This window comes from Passer montanus, unplaced genomic scaffold (genome assembly GCF_014805655.1).
Source record: "Passer montanus isolate IOZ18808 unplaced genomic scaffold, ASM1480565v1 scaffold46, whole genome shotgun sequence".
NCBI lineage: Eukaryota > Metazoa > Chordata > Aves > Passeriformes > Passeridae > Passer > Passer montanus.
The window spans coordinates 3,385,915-3,410,051 of NW_024369485.1; the positions used below are offsets into that span (position 1 = coordinate 3,385,915).

General features: G+C 37.3%; 1 protein-coding gene across 9 annotated transcripts in view; it reads right to left on the reverse strand.

Annotated features, from left to right (window-relative positions):
- The window catches only part of PUM2 (pumilio RNA binding family member 2), a 66,644-nt gene that overhangs the window by 38,086 nt on the left and 4,421 nt on the right, over positions 1-24,137 (reverse strand). For all 9 annotated transcript variants that reach the window (XM_039721687.1, XM_039721693.1, XM_039721692.1 and 6 more), the window contains exons 2-3: positions 5,933-6,001; positions 236-341 (exon numbers count right to left, since the gene is read on the reverse strand). In XM_039721687.1, coding sequence (XP_039577621.1) covers positions 236-341; positions 5,933-5,983 — 157 coding nt within the window. In that variant the 5' untranslated portion in view covers positions 5,984-6,001. The remainder of the gene's footprint in view (positions 1-235; positions 342-5,932; positions 6,002-24,137) is intronic.

Consider the following 24,137-nt stretch of genomic DNA (forward strand, 5'->3'; position numbering starts at 1 on the left):
TAAACACAACTTTGTTTGTGCATTTCATTACAAGTACAATATTAAGACAAAAATTATATAAAACATTCTAAATCACAGTTTCAGAAAGTGTTATTGAAATACAATCACCATGCAGTTTACATTTTCACAACTAAAATGAAAGGAAAATAAAATTTAATATTAAGTTACAAAATTGCTTTGAATAACATTCAGTAATCATGACTGATTTTTCAGTACATACACAACAATCACTTACGAGGAGTTCCCCATGCAGTCTCTCTCCACTCGTCACCAAGGAATATCCCTTTTTGTCCATCTTTTGCTGAATCATCAGGTTCCCAAAACTTTTTGGCAGGTAAAAGCTGTTTAAAAAGAAGATGGTTTTATTTAAATATGCATATAGATGGACAGAAATAGCAGGAGGATATTAAGAGGATATGCAAGTAATTAGTTTTACATCATGGAATCACAGAATGGTTTGGGTTGGAAGGGATCTTAAAGATCATCCAAGTCTAACTTCCCTGCCATGGGCAGGATTGCCACTTACTAGAGCAGGTTACTCAGGGCCTCATCTGAGCTGGTCTTCAACACTTCCATGGACAGGGCAGCCACAGCTTCTCTGTGCAGCCTGTTCCAGTGCCTCACCACCCACACAGGCAAGAATTTCTTCCTTATATCTAATAAAAAAATCTCTCCTCTTTTAATTTAAAACCACTTTCCCTCATTCTACCACTATCTTCCCTTGTAAAAACTTGCCCTGCCTCTTCTTTTGTATAAAAGGAATTGCTAAAATAACCCCAACAGTATTGAGATTCTGAAGCTATGAGGACGAAATACAGAATATAGAAGCAGCTGTGAAAAAGGCAAATCAAATGAATCCCTGTGTTAAGTCAAGACAATCTTCTCAGAAGCTTTAACTAACAGTGCCTTCCTGCCAAAGACTCAAAAGTCTAGCTGTTAACTAATACAGAAAGAGCAGCAGGTGAAATTCTCTTCACTTGGAAATGCACCATGTTCCAAATTTTAGAAAGTGACTAATACATATGGTAGCAAGTCAGCTCCTTTAGACCATAGGGCTGCTAAAAATCTCTGACATTCCTATGCCAAGTTCCACATACCAACACTGTTATTTAGATGCATGGTTTTTTTCATTCCTACTTGTAAAACAGAAGGTGTCGTGTTAGATCAGTATCACTTGTACTGTCTTCAACAACAGAAAGACTTAGTGTGACATGACAGAAGCACCACACAAACAAGAATTCCTCAAATACTAGCATCCTTTTTGCTTTGATTTTAGTAGTTTATTCCTGTACCTTTTCCTATCAGTAACACTACAACTGCCAAACTCCACATGTCACATTTTTCCTACATGTAACTAAAAAACTGTATTCTTAGACAGAACAGGAACTTTACAAGGTACATCAACAGAAAGAAAAGTGAAAACAACTTGCAAAATGCAGGGAAGAAAGCTGCATAATCCATCAGATTCTGCATAATGTAATGTTGTATTTAGAATTTTAAATTTTGTGAAATTAAAAAAAACCCAAACATAATCTAATGTCTGCAATAAATGAGTACATTCTGGAAATTTGCTTCTCCTATAATATAAGTGACTTAAAAACTCTTCTGAACTTCACAGCTGGTTAGTATGAGCCTTGATGAAACTACTACCAGGAGTCAGTAAGTAATATAGATATTTCCTAGTGTGACATTGAAAGTGCTTGTGAAAACAGCCTCAAGAGGAGGTGGATAAGATTGCCACTTGCAGGCCCCAGTATTAACAGGGCAACAGAGGAGACAAGAACTCCTCTGGACAAATTAAGGATTGCTGTTCTTCTGTGCTGCCCAGAGCTCTTCCCAGAAATGAAGGTGTTTGACTGGTTAACCTCAAATCCCTGGGTTCCTTACAGAAATTCATTAACAGAGAAGGATTCAGGTGGGAGGATGATAAACAGCCAAAGCTCAACAAAACTACAGTAGAATATTGTGCTTGCAAGAGGTGCTGTACTGCTGTGATCTGCCCTGACAGAGAAGCCCACTCTCAAATGCATTGTAGAATCACCACCAGGTGTCAACCAAACATAATTTGCAAGCAGCAGGATATTAAGTTTACCTCAAATTTGAGGGCTGAAGTCAGCCACCCAAAGGCAGATAAACAGATTAATGGAATCTTACAACTGCATTTCAACTAAAACAAGAAGATTACAAAATCCAGATCTGCCTATGGAATACACACATCACTTCTAGCTTTCTATTTGTAACAGGTTTGCAATACTAAATTTTAATTTTGTAAGAGAATGGTAGAACACAAAGCAAGCATTTAATGTTATCTACAAAACCTTGCTTTTGGGAATTATATTTTATTTTAAATGCTGTCTAAGCCAATTTCAAATATGTGTCCAGCTGAGAGCTTGGAAACATTTAAGTGAAGCTGTCACCACCTAACACAACCCCGTCAGAATAGAACAGATCTAATAATATCTCAAGTGCCATAAAAATGAGCATTACCTGAAGTATGTTTAGCCTGAAATTAGTAAATTCTACTATCAGACATGTATGTTCAGATGACTCAGCGTTAAGAACAATAAGCAAATTTAGAGCAGAAGACACTGCAATACTATTTTTGATATCAAAACTCATTCATATGATTTCTATGAGAGGGAAGATTTTCCCTGGTAGAAAGAAGCAATAGTCCTCACTGCAAAAGTACAAGTTGTTTTGGGGGGGATTTTGCTGCTGTTGTTGTTAGTGTGGGACTTTTAATGTTTGTTTTGGGGGTTTTTTTTGAGGTTTGCTGTTTTTTTTTAACTACTTATTCTCAAACTTCAAACAGATAAATTCAACTGCTTTCAGTCTTTATGTACTTTGGTACAAAGACTATAAAGTACCTTTAACACAAAACATAATGCTTGATCCATACTGAGAGGCTAAATTTAAACTACTTAAGATTAAACACATTTACTGAAATGAGTTTCATAAAATTTCTATACAACAAAGTCCCTCAAATACTTAAATAAATGCAATTTTACAAAGTTAACAATACTGCAACTCCCTGAGAGCCGCTGATTTAGATTTATTTATTTTGACAGATGGGTATGACATACACCACACTCTTTTTAAATTAATGTATTAATATCAAATAAACACCCCTATCAGTTGTCAATTCTTTTAATTTTCAGAAAAACTAAACAGACAGGAAAAATAATGTGTTTGATTTATTCTGATTAGTTCTACCAAAAAAGACTTCATCTAGAAATCATCTCAAATTCAATACATAAAGTTAAAATCATTGAGCTTTACTCTTTGATAGCATATGTTTTCCTCAACATTTTCTGCATGTAGTTCAATAAAACACAAACTTTACAAAGATACATCCAATTATAAGTAAAAATAATGGAGAAGGTTGTCATATTTCTTAGTGAACTTTTGGGAGAGTTTAATAAAGGTGTCCTTTTCAGTACCAGCACGGATCCCTGTTAGGTGTCTGCCATACAAACAAAGCCCTTTACTACACACAAATAATAACAACCAGTTATGCTAACACTGCCTCATCAGCTCTCTGATATGAAACCGCACAGTCTCCATTGCTGTCTCTTGAATGAAGGATTTTTAAATTATTTTTTTAAATTAATCTTTTAAGATCAGAAGTTATTCCTACAGAGCTCAAAGACTCCAGCTGAATTTCTCTGAAAGAAGTTTTGACACTAGAAATGAATACTTTGTTCCTAAAATGAACTCTGAGTGCTTCAACCCTCTAAGTTAAGCTAAGAGACATCATAAAAAGATTTAGTTTTCTGTTCTGTTTGGCACTAAGTTTTCTGTGGCTGTAGTGGGTCACACTAAAATCCTGCAGCCCATTCTGGCTTGCCCTGATATAGCAAATAGATGCCTAGAGAGAAACAGCACCATGTGTTCTCATTTCTTCGGAATATTGATCACCATAGATTTTGGGAGCTGGAGCCAGAAGCATCATCTGTGATATTTCTTCGGAATACTGAAGAGACCTTACACATCACCATAGATTTTGGGAGCTGGAGCCAGAAGCATCATCTGTGAATAACCAACGTAACAATTTAACCAAGCTAAAATTGCAAAACACATTTAGAGAAATATGTCTGCAACACAGACCTATCTAACAGCCTCCTAATGCCAAGTATTGATACCCAGTTGTGAAGAAAATTATCAGCAAGGATTAGAATTACTAAAAGTAAATTAATTTCAGTTCAGAAAAAAATCCAGGCAGAGAAAATAAGGAACATTATTTCCCAATAGTTAGAAACAGTTCACTTGACCTCTCTTTCATACTTTTCAAAGCATATGGAGGATAGCATGTAGGAGCCTCTACCATTTCTAGCTTACTTTATAAGGATGTTTCCTTTAATATTCTAGAAGGCTATAATCAAAAGGAAGATTAAAACAGCCATGGAATGTATCCCAGAACTACTTTACTGTTGTGCAATACATCAAGAAAATTACTGAGTAAGTCAACCTAGCTATGTGAACCTGTATTGCCTCAAGATACCTGGAAAACACCATTGAAATGAAAGACAAAATAACCTGGTGAGTGCAGGGTCACGATATAGTATCAATTTCTGCTGCTGCAGTACTGTATCAAAACTCTGACTCTTTGTGGGTGGTTTTTTTTTAAACATCTTGATAGATCCACTGAATGCCATGAAAACAAACCAACAGAATCCTAATCATGCAGAAATGCATCCCTTCATCTGAGATAACCTAAAATGAAGACTGGTATGAACAGTCATCTATACTGTAATTGAATTCCCAGGCATTTGTGCCATCCTTCGCTTTCACTGCTTTCCATCTTTTTACAGTACTTAGTGGGTGTCAAAGACCAAATACCACTATGAATTTTACCCATCCACTCTATAACACTGCTGATCTATCACAGATATGCACTAACACTTTTACTTTTCAAAAGGAGTTTCAAGAATTGGGAGGGGAGCAGTGTTCAAGAACTGGCCTCTGTTCTTAATAATCTATTATTTTTTTCAAATGGGAAAAGACAACCCTGGATGGAGCAAAAATTGCTGAAAAGCCAAGTGATTGCTCGAATGCTTCATTAAAATAAAAAGTCAAGTAGGAATGGCCATGTGTCAGCACAGAAACATTCAGCAACTAGAACACAGCACTTATTTTTCATCAGTAGTTATGGTTTCCATAAAGACTGCTATCATCATTTTAAGAAGGTTAGGCTGCAATATTGTCACTGGTTCAACCATCAACTGAATTAGGTAAATACCCAGCAAGACAAAAGGATCCACATTTGAAATCTTAGTTCAACATTAATTTCTTTACCAGGTTCCTGTCAGGGCAAATGACCCTAATACTTGTCAATTACCTTCTAAACAGTTCAGAGAACTGCTTTTGAAGGAGCCAAGTCATTCTTCATGTTCTTAAACTCCTTCCCCCAACCTTAAAGTACACCGACTTAAAAAAACCCAAACAAATCAAATCAGTCAAAAGAAATAGTTCTTCTTCCCTCCAGCTAAATTACATAACAGCACTCTTCAGCCTAGTTAAAATCTTTTAAGGAGTAATTACCAGTGGAAAAATAGTAAATTACCACACATTCTGCTGGGTATGCCAGTTCATTTTTCTGGAGCCAAACCTTTTTTCCAAATCCCAGTCTCCTTGGCTTCTCAGGAGAAGCAAGTTCCACTAGCTTAGATACAGTGAGACTGAAAACATGCCTCCTTTCATAGAATTGTACACTCTTACAAAAACTTACCCTTTCACTTCCCTACAACTATCACTCATCTAACAGCAGAACCAGTAAATAACATTCTTTTAATGTAACTCACTTCTCTTCACCCAAGACAGAAATGACTTGTTCTTAAGAGAAGCTCTTTGCTTCATGTTGTGTTACTTAGATTTCTTAAACTGTACCAACATTTCCAAACCACCAACTGCATTTTCAGCCCTCAATAATTACCTCTCCCATTCCCCGAGATTCTAGGGCAAGAGCTTGAAACTCATGATTCATCTCATCCACAGATCGAACCTGTAGAGGGAAAACCAAAAGAAAAATCCATTAGTCAAATACCTTCACAAAAGTTCAGAGTTTTCAGTACTCCTAAAGATTTCCCAATATTGAAAACACACACAAAATATGTGCTTTCCAATTTAGTCTGAACATGAGCCTGGATTTCATTAACAGATATAGTTAGTGACCAATTTAATGTACCCTGCTAATATCATATGCAAGAAATTCCAAGAGACTTAAACAGTTTAATCTCCAATTATCTGTACAGATATTGCTCACTATAGGAACGGTAGCCAATAGTACATTTGCAAAGAATGTAGAAAAAAAAGGTGAAATTAAAGATTTGGGCATATAAAATACTTTAGAAAGGTTTACACAAGTGTTTAAAAAAGGTAAAAAGTGTTGCACACTGTTACTGAGTACACCTGGCAGCAGAAAAGCTCACAAGGCAGGTCACAAAACCTACCAGCATCGTGTTGCTTTTAAAATCTAGTAACTGAGTGCATTATCACACTCCTCATGTTTTCTTCCAGGAAATCACATTTTTCCTTCTCCACAGGTTGGTGTTCTGCGGGTTTTTTTTAATGTTTGTAGATATGAAAGACATTTTACTAAAGTAAGAGTTCCTGCTGCAACAAACCACCTCATGGCAGATACACAATGCACTGGGCTCATTCTTTTCTGAGAAAATGGTTCCCATAAGGACCTTTCAAAGCCAGGATAAGTTAGGAAAAACAAGTAAAATAAGGAAATTCTGCTTCTTTCCCTTTTCTTCTCTCCAAATCGTGACATCCAGCAGGCAAAGTTATTCAAGTTCAAAGGAAAAATTAATCTTTCACTGGTAAATCCATCTGTTGACACCAGCCAATAAACCCAACTGGAGTTTCTCCACACAGCTGATAACACATAACTAACACTTTTCAATAGATGCTCAAATACTAGGCAAAGAAACAATCTGGTGCTTTCAACATTCTGGCACAAACTACCCTTTGTTAGGATTTGAAAAGCGGCTATCTATTGGAAAATAGATACTCCATTCTCAAAATTTTACTCCCAAACTATAGTTATTGCCTCAATCATTCTAAGCTATTAACTTCTGAGATTGTCTCTGTGCTTTTGACAAAGAAATTTCACAGCTCAAAGAAATATTCCCTCAAGAATAACAATATTTTAGTTAAGATGGAGTCTGCAATCACTTCCCAACAATTTCAATGTGATACTGAAGAGCAAATTTAGTTTCAGACTGAATAATGGGGTAGGCACATCAACACACTGGCCTTATTCCAGTAATGCTGACAACCACATTGATTTTAGATTTTTAAAAACTGAAAGTTGATTTTAACCTATCCTTAAAAAAGCTATTTTTCTTCAAATTAGTATTTTAAAAAAACAGATTCATATTTTATGCACAACTTTTATTAGCTCCAAGGGATAATCAAATATTTGTGCATGCACACAGAAAATATAACAGTAGAACAGCAATTACTTAAAAAGCAAAATCAGAAACTCCAACCTTGAACACTTCTGAGTTTGAGTATTACAGTTTCTGAAAATATATTTTTTTTCTACAGATTGGTGAGAGAGCTGATTATCTTTCCTAGCTAGGCCACTGTTCATGCTGAGGTCATGTACTTTATTTTCAATTACAAACCATTATTAATTTAGGTACTTCTGTCTCAATATGTAGTTTTGATCTAATGATCCCTAAACAAATACGCAGGTAAAGCTTCACAAACTATATTTCCCATAAACACTACCCAAATCACTGTTAGATAGCAACAACCAAGACAGAAAGAGGCATCATTTTTTTGGTTGTGGTGGTTTTTGGGTGGGTTGTTAGGGGTTTGTTGTTCAGGTTTTTTTGTCGGTTTTAACTTTCAGTGGTGGTGGTTTTATTTGTTTGTGTTTTTCTGGTGTTGCAAGACCTAACAATAAATGCTTATTTTTCACAATTCAGTGAAGTCCAAAACCATGACCACCCCTCCTTCCCTGTCTCTGAGAAAAGACAATCCAAGAATCAGGGTAAGAGCACAGCTAACTCCTTTTTTCCTCTAAGCACTTCCAAGACCATTATAAGAAACGGAAGTTTTATGAAACTGTAAATACATTTTAGCACAATAAGCATTAATTTTGTTCACCGGCCTCTTTCTTTAGAATTTAAGTTAACATTATTTTTTGCTAACTAGCAGCAAGAGAAAAAATACAGTCCTTTGTTCCACCAAAGACAACAGCCCACAAGATCCTGCCCCATATCACAAATTTGTGTTTCACAGATCATTTACAAACTGGAGAAAGACTTGGAGATGCTGGTGCTGCCCTGAGTTTTCTTCAACACCAACTCAGCCCTACCATTACAACAACAGAAGACAACATTCAGAATGACACCCAGCTGGATCTCCCATGTATAAAGACACGCCCTTTCCCCAAAGGAAAAACTGGTATCTGTATACCAAGGAGTTTTATTTTCTCTAATTCAATACCAGCATTAACCTAACTCATAGGTTCCAGAAATAAACATTTTAATACTTTTTTAAACACAAATATGAGAACATAAAAAACCCCTCAACCCTTTTTCTATTTTTATTCATACCGTATCATAGAGAATAATTCCTAAGTCAAAAAGAGGCCTGTGGAATATGGTGCTTAACATTCACAAGGGTTTTTTTCTGGTTCTGTTTGATTACATCACTGCCTCATCCCTGGAGCTGCTCAAGGCCAGGCTGGACAGGGCTCTGAGCAACCTGGTCTAAGACAAGGTGTCCCTGCACATGGCAGGGGCTTGGACAATAGTTTCAAACTTCCAATAAACAGCACATCATTCCACAGGGCCCCCAAATTATGCACAGATATTACACACCTAGCTGTCTTTAGGTGTGTAATGGCAGCAGAAAAGCTCACAAGGCAGGTCACTCTTTTAGGTAAAAGAGTTCCTCACATACTGCCGTTAAGTAGGTAGAATGGCATAAGCATTCATGATTTCTTCCCCTTTAACACATCAACAGAAAATTAGCATCTTCTTCTACAGGCTCTAGATACAACATGCCATCACATTTTAGTTCATTTTTCATTGCAGTGTTAGCAATGAAATTTTAACACAATTTCTGTTTAAAAACAAAATTGTGTTTTAGTAGACTCTTTCTAAAGTTACACTTCCTCTCTTCTCCTTGAAATTTAAAATATTTTTTTATAAATCTAGAGGCCTACACAAAACCCATTCCTTTACTCTGTTGAGACTGTAGAGGACAGTCCTGCCACCCTTCACCCAACAGTTTTTAGCACTCTCTTTAAATGAACTTGGTAAACATCAAGGTAACTGTTTGATTCAGAAGGCTTTTTCACTCCTTGTCCCCCATGAGAATTTCACCAGATTGCCCAGAGAAGAGACCACTGTGGTAAAACACCACAGAGAAGAAGAGACCACTACACTTGACCTGGGGAGAGCAACAAGGAGCACCTGCTGTGGAGGAGGTGGGACAGGAGCATCCACTCAGTGCTGCCTACCAGAAACTCCACCAGAAACATGAAACCCTGCCCTCCGTAACTCAGGGCAGACTTTGGGAGGCAGACTCTTGACTGGAAATCATCTAGGACTACCACAAAAAACACTGCTTACAGTAATATCCATTTCTGAAATCCAGGCACCAAGATCTTGGGACAACTACTCTCTCAAATAACCCTGAATCTTGCCAGAAATAAGCTTGTAACCATTTTCTTGCAAAAGCAAAGAACAGCCCCTTCTTTGAAAAAAGGCCTGTGGAAAATAGTAACAAAAATACAGTATCAAAGAGAAAAATATGACTTTATTTCATACATCAAAAGTGTATGACCCAGATGACCAGAAAGTAGGAAACCCACTTTTTCTGCATTAAAAAATGCCAAATCCCATCCCTCCCCTCTCAGGTGCATACCCTAACCACTGTAACAAAAAAGACATATTTTGCAGTTGAAGTTGTGTCCTAGGCCAGAAATGCAAAACAGAACATCCAGTAATTACAGCACTGGGACTGGAAAGAAAAGGAAGCTGCTGTTTACACTGCAAATGCTTCTGCTTTTTTCTTAATTTTACTGAATGACTTCAATGCAAAATACCCTTGCAGTAGTTTTTGACAGGGGTGGCTCTTCTGTAGCATTTATCTTATGCAATGTATATGCTTATGGCAGAGACTTAACATTACAATCAACTTAAAACTATTTTGAAAACCCAATACACAGCAATTCTGCCAGTCCTCCACAAAGCTGAACACTACTGTAAAGAGCCATGTCAGACACTTCACAAGACATTTTAAAAGCTCCCAAAAAGACAACTCATCAAAAATCTTTCAGATAGGTGGCCAACTTGAAATTACTAAATAAAAATAGTATTTTTGATACAAATATTAGACAGAAATCTAGAACAGATTCATAACAAAGGCCAAGAAAGGATAACTACACAACCAGCCTAAACTGTACATCTCCAACCTTGATATGCCATACTGCAGAAAAGGGCTGTATATAGAGATTTCTACTCTATCATATTTTGGCCAAAATTACCTAAAACATCTTTACTTTGATTTACAGGCCAACTTACAGTGCACCCAGACAACAAAAGCTGTTGAGTAGCTGAACAGGCAACTACGAGAAGCACAAGTGAACTCTTTTGGGCACTAAACACCAACTATTTTCTGTAACATTAAAAAAACCCAAACCATTTGTTTGACTAAAGCTGCTTCTTTAAAGATGCATCTTCTCATACCTCTTGGAAGCATCAGAGAACCAGAGGTTCACTTAAGGTTACCAAGCTGGTTAATGGAAGTTGCAGCTCCCAAGTAATTCAAAGTCAATAGGTGCTGTGTTTTGATAAGAGGCAAGGCTTTCTGAGGACCACATGGAACAGAAACACAACTGAAAACTTCACAAAATACTCCAAAATGTCCAGGCACCTTAAGCAGTCCAAACAAAGAAGGTGTAAGGCACTTCTGACAAAAGACTTAGGCAACCAATTTTGAGTTCTAACAAAGAATGGTTACAATCTCAAAAGTACATCTTCCTCCAGTAAGCACTTGATTTTCACTGTGTTAAAACATTGTTCTAAAACCAACCAAAACTTTTGCAGAGAAGTGAATAATTCTTCAACTGCACTATTTTTGGATTCTTAACTCATTCCCAGACTGAGCAGTACTATACTTCTGCACTCTATGACCCCTAATACATCCAAATATTCTAACAAGACCAAATTTCTCAATTTAGTTGGCTTGGCTCAGCAATCACTCTGGATCTTAATGTTCTTGTGCTTTATTTCCTTGTGAGCTTTGTACTGTAGTTAGAGAAGCAATCCTAGCAGTACTGAGAACGTTGTCAGTGATAGAAAAGAGCAGATTTTGAGGTGGGGCTTCTGCAGCACGTTAAAGGGGCAGGGGAATACCCTTAGCCAAAGCGGAGTCCAGCCTGCTGAAAAAGCAACTCCCATTCTTTGCTTGCTTGTTTTCAACAGGAATATCAGTAACTTCAAAGCCTGCACAGAGGGGAAATGAATTCTCTAGGTTTTTATCAAGAGCATGTATAAAAACGCATATATGTTATATATACATGTCAAAGTATGCTGGATAGTATCTCACAAGTCACCATGAAGTTTGGAAAATACTGATTTACTTGCATAGTCTTCTGCCTACAGATGATACAGAGCAACGAGTATTATATCATCATTATCCACAAAGAAAAGCAGAGGAAAATGATGGACATCTTGCCCCCTGTTTCAGAACTACATGATGGTTCATTCAAAGCCAGCTAAGGAATCAAAGAAATTGCACTTGCTCCCCCAAAAAATGACTGCTTCTATCACATAAGAAACTTGCCTCTTCTTTGCACAGGCTTTCATGATTCTCTTTACCACCCAACCAGTTCAAACTTTGCCCTAAGACTGGCAGAACTGTTTGTACAAGTCTTCCTAAACTACTGTCAAATGTCCTCAAACTCAGGATTTTAATCTGGACAGCCAAATACTGGCAGAGCTACCAGGCTCACATAAATGAATGTGTTTGTACTGAACCCACACTTCACAGCCATTTGTAACAGTTACACTGTTTGCACCATTTACAAAGCTGAAGTGATAGATTCCCACATAAACAGGGCATACAGTTTAGACTAAATAATCTTAGCAGGTTTCTCAGGTTTTTAATTGTGTAAGAAGTTATCCATTCAAAAGAGTTTCTAAGAAATGTACAGCACAGCAGGGAGGGTAATAGAAGTTTCCAAAATAAAAATCTAGAAATGTGATAAAAAGTATGTAATATAATTTTACAAAATGGAAGAAATAGCCCATTAAAACTTGTCCAGTGAGAGCTTCTGTAAACAGGAAATTATTTTAAAAAATTTAACTAGAACAAGTGATTAAAATAATAGTTCCCATACACCTTTTAGATTATTTAAATGAGCTACAAGAAAAAGCAATTCCTAAAAAAAGTGCCTGACTGGTCCTCTAGTGCTCATAAATCAAACTGAAGAACTATTTTTCATACAAGAATTTTTTTTTCATACAGGTTTAATCATCAATACAAAACAGTTTAGGTACAAATCCCATGTAGTTTGGTGAGACTCTTCACCTGCCTTTGCTGCACACATTATTCTGCAACTCTCACTCCAATGACCCTTCACAAATGTATCAGAAACAAAAGAGGAAGATATTAAATATATTCAGAAACTTGAAAACAAAGCTGCAAAATGAAATATGAGTTGCAGTTTCTGTCTAAACATGCTTAATTTAATAGGTGCTGATTACTTATACGCATATGACTAAACTCTTTTTTTCCTAATTTTAAATATTTACATTTCTTGTTAATCTGGTTAGTCAGCATCCCCTTTCTAATAGCAGTAGCAAGTGCTACAAGTGGTGCAACAGAAGTTTAGAGGAATTTAAGAGCCAAATTTCTAACCATTATTATCCTGTTCTACACAGAAAGGCTTTGTGAATGAGTAATGACAATCCAGCTACTTCTATACAGAAGCGTGACATTAATTTGATGTACTGCTGTTTTGAGATGTCAGCTTTCATTACTTCGTTTGCTCTCATTCAAAAACTTTATTTAGTAAATAAAAAACTTTAAAAAAACCTCTGAATGCTTTCTAGGCAATATACTATAAAAAAAGGCTTAAAACTTAGCCTTTTCTAAAGATGAAAGCTCTGTATAAACCCTAAAGATATCTACACACAAGCAGGAACTAGGGACAATTTATCTCGCTGTGTTTTGTAATGATTAATGAAACATAGCTTTCATTCTAATAGAGTCAACAAGCTTGTCTTAAATGTGTTAACAAGAATTGGAACACTGTAACCCACATGCCTCAAATCAAGTAAAATTTCCATAAATGAATTTTCTACATTTTAATCAATATTCTTTTTGTTGAGGTGTTTTCTTTAGAAATCTCAACTATTTTCACTTTTCTCTTTATTGCCAAGGAACCTGAAACAGAGTATCTCCCCTACACTAAATGGCTGAAAAGTAAAAAAAAAATCCAGACTTTAAATTTCTGTTTGACAAATTATCGGGTTTTAACGCCATTTAATGTGATCCTAAGGAATCCCATGGAACATCTCATTTATACATAGTATCATTTATATGAAGAAAATTATTTCATATGTGTGTACATACACATGGACACCACACCTATTAAAAGTGGGGCTGAGGAAATTCCAGAAGTCACTCTAACAGAATTTCCAGGAAACAGTTTTATTTTGCGTTATTATAGAGCTGATATCACAAACATTCCTCCAGCAACTGATAAGTAACAATCCTCTTCTTCAGAGCACGTACTTTCATTTTGTTTCCTCCAGAATATGGAAAATTCATTTGCCACACAAAATATTAATTTCTCAAGGATTTAGTTTTCAGTAACACTACATGGAAAAACTGAAGTTCTCCCAGTAATTCTGCTCAGAAGTTTCCAGCATCATGAATTCTTCTCCCTCATGATCCAGTACCATGTGAACAAGCTGTTGGCCTTTTGGTTTTGCTTTTTTTTCCCCTCCTGAGCAGGCAAGAAGAAACTAGGCGTTACCAACACAGCCTGATCTTCTCAAAGTGAGTGCTACAACAAGACATGAAATTACCTAGTTCTTCTGCAATGAACTGAACAGCTAATAGTACCAAAAAACCCCAAACAAACAAAAAAACCACACCAAACTACAAACAAACAATATGGAATTTTTAGACTCCTCATTCCCCTACAAATAACCAGCTTCTGCAAAGAAAGATGCTGACACAACACACAACTTCTCTGCATCCCCAGCATAAAATAACAGTGAAAACCCCCAAGGTTTCAAGTATATGTCAGTCTGCTCCAAAATCCACCTTGAATTTTTTTGTGCTTTTAAACTCCGCACAACTTCAAGGAGAGCCAGGGAATGGTAAAACTTTCTTCTTTTAGTGTATTTTTTTAGCTCCTCCCTTGCTACAGGGAAGCCTATGTGTTTTCTGCTTATCTGTCTACAGCAGGTGAACGGACATTTAAAGAAATTGCTGTTATCAATGATTTCAGCTGCTTTCTAAGGATGTTCTCTTTGGACAACATGCATTTAAACTACCCATAGATTTCTACAATTGCCTAAAAGCTGGAAAAACCAGCCAACTCTAAAAAAACACAACTAGAGACTACTTTTAACTCAGTAAGTGTCACTTCTAATTCACTAAGAGTTGCAGCCTAGCTTTGGACATTAATATCTCATTAAGTGCTGGCTAGCAAAGTCCTCCAAAGGAAGTAAAAGACAGTCTAAAATAACACCAAAGACTTTATACCAACGACAATAAACAAAAGTAAATAATAAAAAAATTAAGCAGGCTATTTAGAATTGAAATTGAAGAGAGAAAAGCTTTTTAACAAAAATTAATTCAAAGATTGCTATTGATACATCTGTGCTTCAATGGATTTAAAGCCAAATACTTCAACTTTTTCATTTAAGAAGCCAAAAATTTAAGAGCAGTTACATGTAAAAGCCCTATCAGTACACGAACAGGCACAGTTCATAGGGCAGGCAAAAGCAGAAACTGTGAACAGAAACAACCCACATTTGAATTACTATCTAAAAAAATATCACATGGTGATTTTCTGAGCAAAATCTTTGGTTAGATGTCTAAATTCCAGGTTATTAATCTTCACACAAAATAAAGTATTCCCTGAAATAATTTACTCAACAGCATGCTTCCCTTCCTTATTTATCCACTTTGCTTTTCTCTTCATCTTTACACTGAAGAGAAAAAAAGCTTTCACATAACTCTTCACAAAGACACACAAGGGCCTTCTTTACCCTGACTTTAATGTAACTGGTACCAAGTCAAGGTAGTTCAGAAAACTAAATGCAGCTCCTCTGTGCAATACAGCGGTGTCCAATTTTCAAAACCACCAATTTTAAATCACATTTAAAAAAAGGCAAACAGCATTCTAAACCCACAGATAAGAACTTAGATTAAGCAAAAGAACTAACCCATATTTTTATTTTCTTGACACCATGACTAATGTAAAGAAATTAATAAGAACTTATCAAGAAATTTGCTGCAAATGCAAAAGGCTTGAAAGCTATATGCAGCCTTTTTTGGCCTTTTAGCCATGATACCTGGATGTCATGCAAAACCAGAATGCCTAAAGCCAGTTTTTAACTTTAGGACAAAATTCCACAACTACACAATAACCATGTTTAGAACAAGGCCTCGTTCACAATCTCACCTAGAACCAGAAGCACATGGGAATGAATGCAAAAAAACTCCAGCTGGCTCCATACAGCACCAGCTCAGGTCTCTGGTTCCTATTCTGGTGCTCCAAAGCTGCTCCCAGCCCACACTCCCTCTGGAAGCAGCACTATTGCTCAGGTTTATGCTGCTGTCAGTAATTCCTCACAACCTGAACGAATTCTGTGCAGAGCCATGCTGCACAAGCACACACCAAAGTTTATCTATATGTAAATAAGATAACACACAGTTGACCACATGCCATTTGTTTGCTGTAATATCAAACCAGGCTCTCCCTATGCTAATTATCGAATTGAATAAGCACTGAAGTATGAAGGACTCTGCTTCAAAGAACTCTAAGTGTAAGACATTACAAAGACTGATACAACAAGAAAGTAAATTGGTAAAGTGAGAATAAAGCAGTCATTCACATGAAAACATTTCGACAGTGCTTGCCAGGTATTTGGAGACATCAAGGCAGGTGGAACTAAAGAAGAGTATGTTGGACAGCACAAGGACACTGGTGAAGATATTTAATAAAGGCACAACTACCACAAAGTCCACGTGCAGGAGGTAGCAGCTCACCACTTGACACCACATGAAACAATATGCAGTGGGGGAGAACTGGTCAAGCTCCTCACTGGCTGAAACCATCAGCTGCAGTTTGAAATGCTGCTGAAAAGGTCAGAAACCAGGCAGACACACAGAAACAGCAAATGTGACTGGAAGGAGTGATTAAGAAAAAGTCTCTAAAGAACAGAAGTCACACAGAACAAACTTGCCTGCACAGTCAGGTGACTGCAATAATTCTCCTTTTCCCTGCCCTCATGACAGTTCACATTAAACTGCCTATTCTATGCACTACATACTGGAAAATACTAAAAATACAACCCAAGTATCTGCAAAATTCGGTGCCATAATTTTCTTCTCTCTATGCTTTTCTTTCAGTCCAATTACATGAAAACACATTGCAATACATCCCAAAATATTCCTTTTTCAACCACTTCAAATCAAACAGAGGGGAAAGACAGACATTATTTCTTCTTTCCAGCTATGTCTGCTATCAAAACTGACAGTCACAAGCAGACAGGCAATAAGGTGAAATCTCACTAATCAAGTTGCAAAACATTTAATTTTTTTAACAGAAAAAAGGCCCAATCTTACAATTCACTTGAAAAACTCACAGTATTTTCCCCATCTCATACAGCACTACTATGACAGAAAAATCTCACCAGGAACTTATTGAATAAGATATTTTAACAGGGAACAGATTTTCCAAAACAGGAATCAAATTCTCTCCCCCAGCTCTCCTCTAAGCACAATGGAAAATCCTACCAGTCTAAGATTTCTTTTCCTAGTTTGTGAGGCTTGAAAAGTTTTAGTTATTTGCAAGTTTGAGAAGTTGCTTAAATCATACATTCAACAACCATAATCTGGGTTTCTAGTCTGGTGGAGCTGAACGATACTGGAACTAATTGATGACAATGGCAAACTCAAAATTAAATCAGAGCAAATCCAAGCAGAGAAAGATAATACTTACAAAAAAGTCTTTAGAGAACTTGTTGCTTGCAGAAACAGAAATAAATTATCTTCAGAACAGCTTCAGAGTGATGTTAACTTTACAGGGAGAACAACCCCATCAATCAGCTAAGATAAAACATGAGCTACTACTATGAAAAACTAACAAAGTATTTATGCGTTGTATAGGTGATTAACACTTGAAAAAGTCTTAAAAATCTGTTGATGAAAATTAGTTTGAAATCACTTTAAAGTAGTTATATTTCACAACTACACTTCACTTTTAAACTGAAGTAAAAGTTGTGAACAAAGATAGGAAATAAAAAAAATGGACTGCAAGCGTATTTAGATTTCTAGGGACAATTTAAAGTAAAATCTATAAAAGGAAGAACTAATGATTGAGGAAATGCAATTCCCCCTGTAAGGTCAGGAAACAGATTATGTTGTTCTCAATTTGAATGAAGAGATTATGTTCATTGTTTCAAGGGACGGCTACATGACTGTGAGGTCTCATATGGGAAAATGATTTCCCAATTTCTATTGCACAAACATATTAGTCTAACTTATTTGAACAACAAACAAAATCTTATTAAAACCAAGGCAGAATTTGTGCTAGGAATTGTCCATTTCATCCTGTTAAGTATTTGCACATTTTGCTAGTTTAATAGCATCTATACATTTTCTCATGCCTATATTAGTTCTAACAGACCCCCACGGAAGTCAGGATGGATACTTGCAAATACTGAAACATACAGCCTCTTTTCCAGACCACAAAAGTGCCAAAAAGCACTTGAACTCACTAAGACTCTTTCCTTTGTTCTCTCATTTTCCCCTCCAAGGAAGGGTTTTTCTTTGTTACATCAGCTATTCACAAAACTTTGAGATGTTTGTCAATTCTAACACAAATGAGTTGCAGCAACAGCAGCTCACTTGAAACTTTACCCAAAGACACAATTTATGTTCTTTTGTTTATAGCACCACTACCCTTTGGATTTTTGGAGAAGGCTGCAACAGCCAAAGCTTTTCTCTGTCAGTCTTGCTTATCAACTCCTGCTTCTTCAAAAGCAAGACACAAAGCCACCCAGGTCATGTTAAAATTCACAACCTAAAACATTTAGATTAAACTAATGAAGTGTTTAACTAACTTTGCTATGAGGGAGGGAAGTAGATGGAGTTGACCTAGGAAAAGACAGGACAAGTAGCCTGGGCAGTATCACACTGCTGTAGCTGCTTTCTTCAGCATGTGGGAAGAACATCAGCAAGTAGTCCAACATCCTAGTAAATATACCCTGACTTTACAAAAAACTTCTTCTCTGTAACTCCAAATATTACATGCTGATTGAGGATTACTAAGCCTTTCTATCCCTGACAATTCTTCATTCCTGAAATGATGTGAATTAATGACAAACAGATCACTAACCTCTCTGTAGCCCCATGGGGATGTGAATGAAAGGATGATGCCACAGCACACAGCAGTCTTCCTCAAATGCTCTGCTACCAGAGACTGAAATGCTTTTTTGATGTTGAGGGACAGAAAAAAATGTCAAAACCTCAAGTGAAATAGTTTTCATAATTAGTTTGTTATCCTTTATAACTCTTTTCACTATTAAATATTTTAAAGAAAGATTAATGAGAGTCAAGGATGATTATCTCTAAATTAAGATGATTATTTCTAAATTATACTTAACCTTGTCAGTGACTGGATGGTCATTATGTTTTAATATGGAAGGTGACAATGGTGGTGTCTTGACTCAAATTAATGGTGCTGGCTCTGACATCTTGTACTGAGAAGTTCTGCATGCACTACTATTCAACTGAGTGCCCAAAGATTTTTGGCTATCACCTCTCATACAAAGCATGCTCCTCTAGTCTCTGCTCTCTTCTATGCTGCAAATTATTGTTTAGAGACTCCCCCTCTGCCTGCAAAGTAGCTCTCTGAAGCATTGGCCATTAGTAACTGCTGTCCACCACTTCAATTTTTATCGCTGCAGCTAAAGCAGATATAGAAGAACACAACAGACTGAGAATATTAACAACTGTGCCTCTTATGCTGAAATGTTCTGTGAGACAATTATGTTAGTTCTGAGCCAGTGGTTTGTTAATTTGGACACCAATGTGTCAAGTGCACACTTACCAAAACAACTTTCCATTTCAACCAACTTGTGGTGTGTGCGAATTTCCTGCTCTTCTCTTAAATGTTTGTGCCACCTGGAGTTCTTTCATTAGTCTTGGTAATTTCTGAATTAGGGTACACTAAGCCTCAATACTACCATGGATCTCCAGGATAACCCACTTGATCTTTCTCTGGGCTATCAAAGGCCTCCAATGCTACTGTGAATTAATTTATATAGACTATTTCAGCTGGAAGGAATAATCTAATCTAACTACTTGATCGCTTCAGGGCTGACCAAAAGTTAAAGCATCTTATTAATGGCATGAACTGCCTTCCAACTACTGACACTTCAGTGATAATTCCCACAGTTCAGCCCACAGTAACCCCTTATCAGGGACACTGACAAGGAACTCAGTCTTTAACTACAGTAAAAATTAAATATCCTAGTAGACAAGTAATTATCTCTACTAAAGACATTGTCTGCCTTATGTTCAGTTCCTTGAAGCATCTGAAGATATTTCAGATGGCTTTCAGAAGACCAAGATAATGTTTCACTTGTCTTTCCAAGAATTCATTTATTGCAGTTAATTAAGTATATTTATCAACTTCTTATTCTCCTACAGAGATTCTTTAGCACTTTAACTAATTTAAAGATTCTTCCCAATCCGTTAGTGACTCCAGCCAAGTTGATCTGTTTGTCTTATGGCTCTCAACACCACCTCTTTCAAATCACTTCTATGTATCACCCAGCCTCAGTCAAAAAGTATCTGGTACCTTCTGGTATGAAAGTGGATATAAGGTTTTTCTACATTCTCTATTAACTTGAAATCATCAGTTAAGGCCTCAGGCTCATGGGACTTACTTGACAGATGACTATCCCTGTGGAATCCTCTGAATCCCGCCCCCTCAGGAAAATACCCAGAGCATTGCCTTGGGGAGACTTACCACAGAGTCTTCCCCACCTGGGCGGACAGAAAGGACTCCCCCATGGACTCCAGCTGAACACTGACCCATCCCAGCTCCTTTCCCCATACGTCCCAACTCTCCCTGTTTCATCACTGGTTGTGGTACCCCTGGTGGCCAGCCCAGTCTTCCCTGTAAGCCAATGCCCTTTGCCCTGCCCTTCGTACTGCCCCTGTGCCCTCCCCTACTTAACCTTGTGCACAGCACGTGGTCTTGTCTTTGTCCCTGGTGCCTCTGGCGTGGTGGATGCAATAAACCTTTGCTGGAATACACCATACAAAGATCCTTCCTGTCTGTCCTCTGCTGAGCTACCTGTGGGGGGTGTGTGTGTGTGCATGGATGTGAAATGGCTGCTCGCGTGGCCTCACTCCGAGCGGCCCCTGAAGGAGATGCTTCAAAGAAGGCTGCAGCTTTTCTACCACCCTGCCATGCTGCAACACATCCCTGGGAAACTGGATGGAGCACAGTGCTGGGAGAAGTTTGGGGGGTTTTGCTGGAGAAATGGCATTGTTCAGCCTGGAGAAGAGAAGGCTCTGAGGAGACCTTAGTGCAGCTTCCAGTACCCAGAGGGGTTATAGGAAAGCTGGACCAAGGCATGGAGGGATAGGGTAAGGGTAAATGGCTTTAAACTGGCAGGGTTTATAGCCAGTATTTGGAAGAAATGAGGATGGTGAGGCACTGCTGGCATCAGGTGCCCAGAGAAGCTGTGGCTGCCCTATCCTTGGAAATGTTAGAGGCCAGGCTGGATGGGATTTTAAGCAACCTGATCTAGGGGAATGTGTTCCTGCCCATGGTGGGATGGACAGGTTGCAACTGGATCATCTTTAAGGTCCCTTCCAACCCAAACCATTCAGTGATTCTTTGAACATCAGACATTACAAGATGTTTATCTACTATATTTGCTTATATTAGTTTTCTTTCCATTTTTTCCTTTGGATGCAAAAAAAATTTGGTTTTAATATATTAACCTATACAGTTTATGTAGTAGACACAGAACACAATCCCAGCTAAACTCTTTCCACTGTTTGCATAAACACAGATTTTAGAAAACCCATTTGTTTGGTACATCTAACTCTACAGTTTTCAAAAACAAAACCCCCCAAAACAACAACAAAAACAACAACCAAACAACCCCCCCCCCAATACCAAAAACACCTCCAACAAAACAGTAACCTCCATCTTAGGTAAATCCCAAAGAACACTGGTACACAGAACTCAAATCAAAGAACTGAAATGGAGAAGTCCCCTGACCTGTCCTAGATTTCTGCTGGTTTGTATTGCTACTGAAGAATGAGAGCAAATGAGTCAAAAAACAGCACAACAGTTAGATGATGACAGTAAGCTGAAAACTACTATTCCCATATGGATAATGCAGAGCAGAGAGCAGCTTCACCCTCACCACATCTTCATAATGCACAGAACCACTGAAGCACTTCAGAAATTAAGAGAGTAGTTCCTCTGCATCCCCCATTCAAGTCACCTGAAAACACATACAAGGTTCATGACATTCACCTGGAATCCAGAAGTATTTGGATGGATGTAACTGAACTAAACAAAGCTTCTGATAAAGGCATGGCTCTGATCACTGGGGATGGAAAGCAGATGGCAGAAGGAAGATGCAACTGTTATGCAGCATTACTTATCTGTGAATAATTTTACCTACACAACGCATCAGCCTTGAGAAATGCTAGTGAAAATTAGTGCATTACCTGTGCAACTTCCACTAGCGAGTAAAAACTCATAATTTTCATTCTCAGGAAGTGTATCCAAATGGACAAATAAAATACTGTCATATTTTAGATTTAAAAAACTGCTTTACAGCTTCTGCACAAGTAATAAAGAATGTGATACAACATGAAGAAGGACATCAGGTAAAAGGTTTTCTATTTTGCTGTTCAGGTCAATATAAGAGGAAGAAAATAGTAAAAAGGAAAGCAAGAAACAAAATGCCAAAAGCAATTAAAGAATGAGAAAGAACAAGTGAAGAAGAATATGAAGTACAACAGGCATTCCTGCTTGTAAGGTCAGCAAATTTTGTTTATTTACATTTGCTTTTATACATACTACATTTTTTGAGTACAGTCTCTGTCCTTGGACTTGGGAAGGTGCAAGAAGTTCCTTGTGGACCTAAACTGTGGCACACTACCAGAATCCTGGGGGAGAAAGCAATTCCTATCTTCAAAACCAAACAAAAGATTCTTTTAAAAACTTGGGAGGCTGTATCAAACATTTGAGGACAAAAGGCTTAAAACTGGATTTTGTTTTTCTCCTAGGTTACCATATGCAAAAAGAGTTACATTTGAATCTACACTTAATTCTATTTCTATTTCACCTGAATAAAACATTCTTATCTCTAAGTGTAACAACTAAGACTCAGTACTAAATGCATATTACTTCTCATAAAGCCTACCAGGAGAGAGTGCCTTTTCAAACTGAACCAATTGCTTTGCATAAATTCAAAACTAATTCTTTTATCATATTCTGATAAAAACCAGGCACTCAGAGAAATATGATATGCTTATGCAATTTAAAAAAATGGTTCCAACTGAACATTTCAAAATTATTTTATGCAGTTTAATGTATAACTGCTTTAACAAAATGAATGGTAAGTTTTAGGTTGTATTACTACAGCATTGAAAAATCAGCTTAATTCACACATATTATTCTTAAAGACATGAATTTGACACAAAACACAGCAACTGTTTCAATCAAAAACAAACTTATGACCTACTGGCTGACTTACATGAATGCCATCTCCTGTGAGCCAGCAGGGTTTGCCAGACACAGCTGCCCTCCAGCCTGCTGCTGGAAGAAATTCCAACAGTGGCATGGAGGACATCCACTGAGGGGTTACCTGGATACTGGAAGCACCTGACACCAGTTACAGGGATGGTGTGAGGAGTGTTCCCACCTGAACTGGGCGCCGATGTTACTGCAGCTACTGCCCCAGGTGGGGCAGCCCCTACTCCAACCCCACTGGCTTCCACACCAACGCATCATTCCTCTGATCTCCAGCCAGGACACTTCATCCATGCCTAGGGGGACCCAAGAAATGCTCACTCCACATAGAAAGCTAAAAAGAAAAACTTTTAATAACAAAAAAGGCTTTCCTACATATCTTTAAATATATAGCTCTTATAATTAGGATTGGGGAAAAAAAGTCCAAGCAATATAAGAACAATATTTACTGGGAAATATGTTTACTTATTTAAACTTTATATCTTAAATGCCACTGCCAAACTAGGACTGTACAAGAAAAAAAAAAGCACCACAGAGGTTTTTACAAAATAGTATATTAAAATTATAGAGCTCCATACATTATAAATGCTTGCCCACGTATTTCCTTGCTAAAAAAATCAAAATACAATTTTCAATCACAAAGGCAGCAGTTTCTTTCACATTATTACTCAGCATGATGTGTAAAACCACTAATTCTGTTATACTGCTATGTCTGATTCTATAATTAGGAGACTATGTATCAAAGTAGCACAGAAAACTAACTTGTGTATGGGAACTACATCTCACTCTTACACCCCAGCCTCAATTGTTCTTTCACATGTGCTAAGCCACACAACATTCTAACACAGTAAATGCCACTGAACGTCTCTAACCCACACAGCAGCACCTGCAGGGGTCTTCACAAAATGAAGACTTCAGACTCAGATTAAAATTAAATTCATCAGCTCATTTGTGAAACATTTAAGACTTGGTTTAAAACAATTACAAATGGCAACAGCAAAACACTCTGTATTGACAGAATCCTCTCAGGAAAAAACACCTGTGCCTGCCGGAATAGCCACACTTAATGATCGCCACACGTCCCTTATCTATCACAACTGATGCATTATCAGCCTTTTAGTATCTG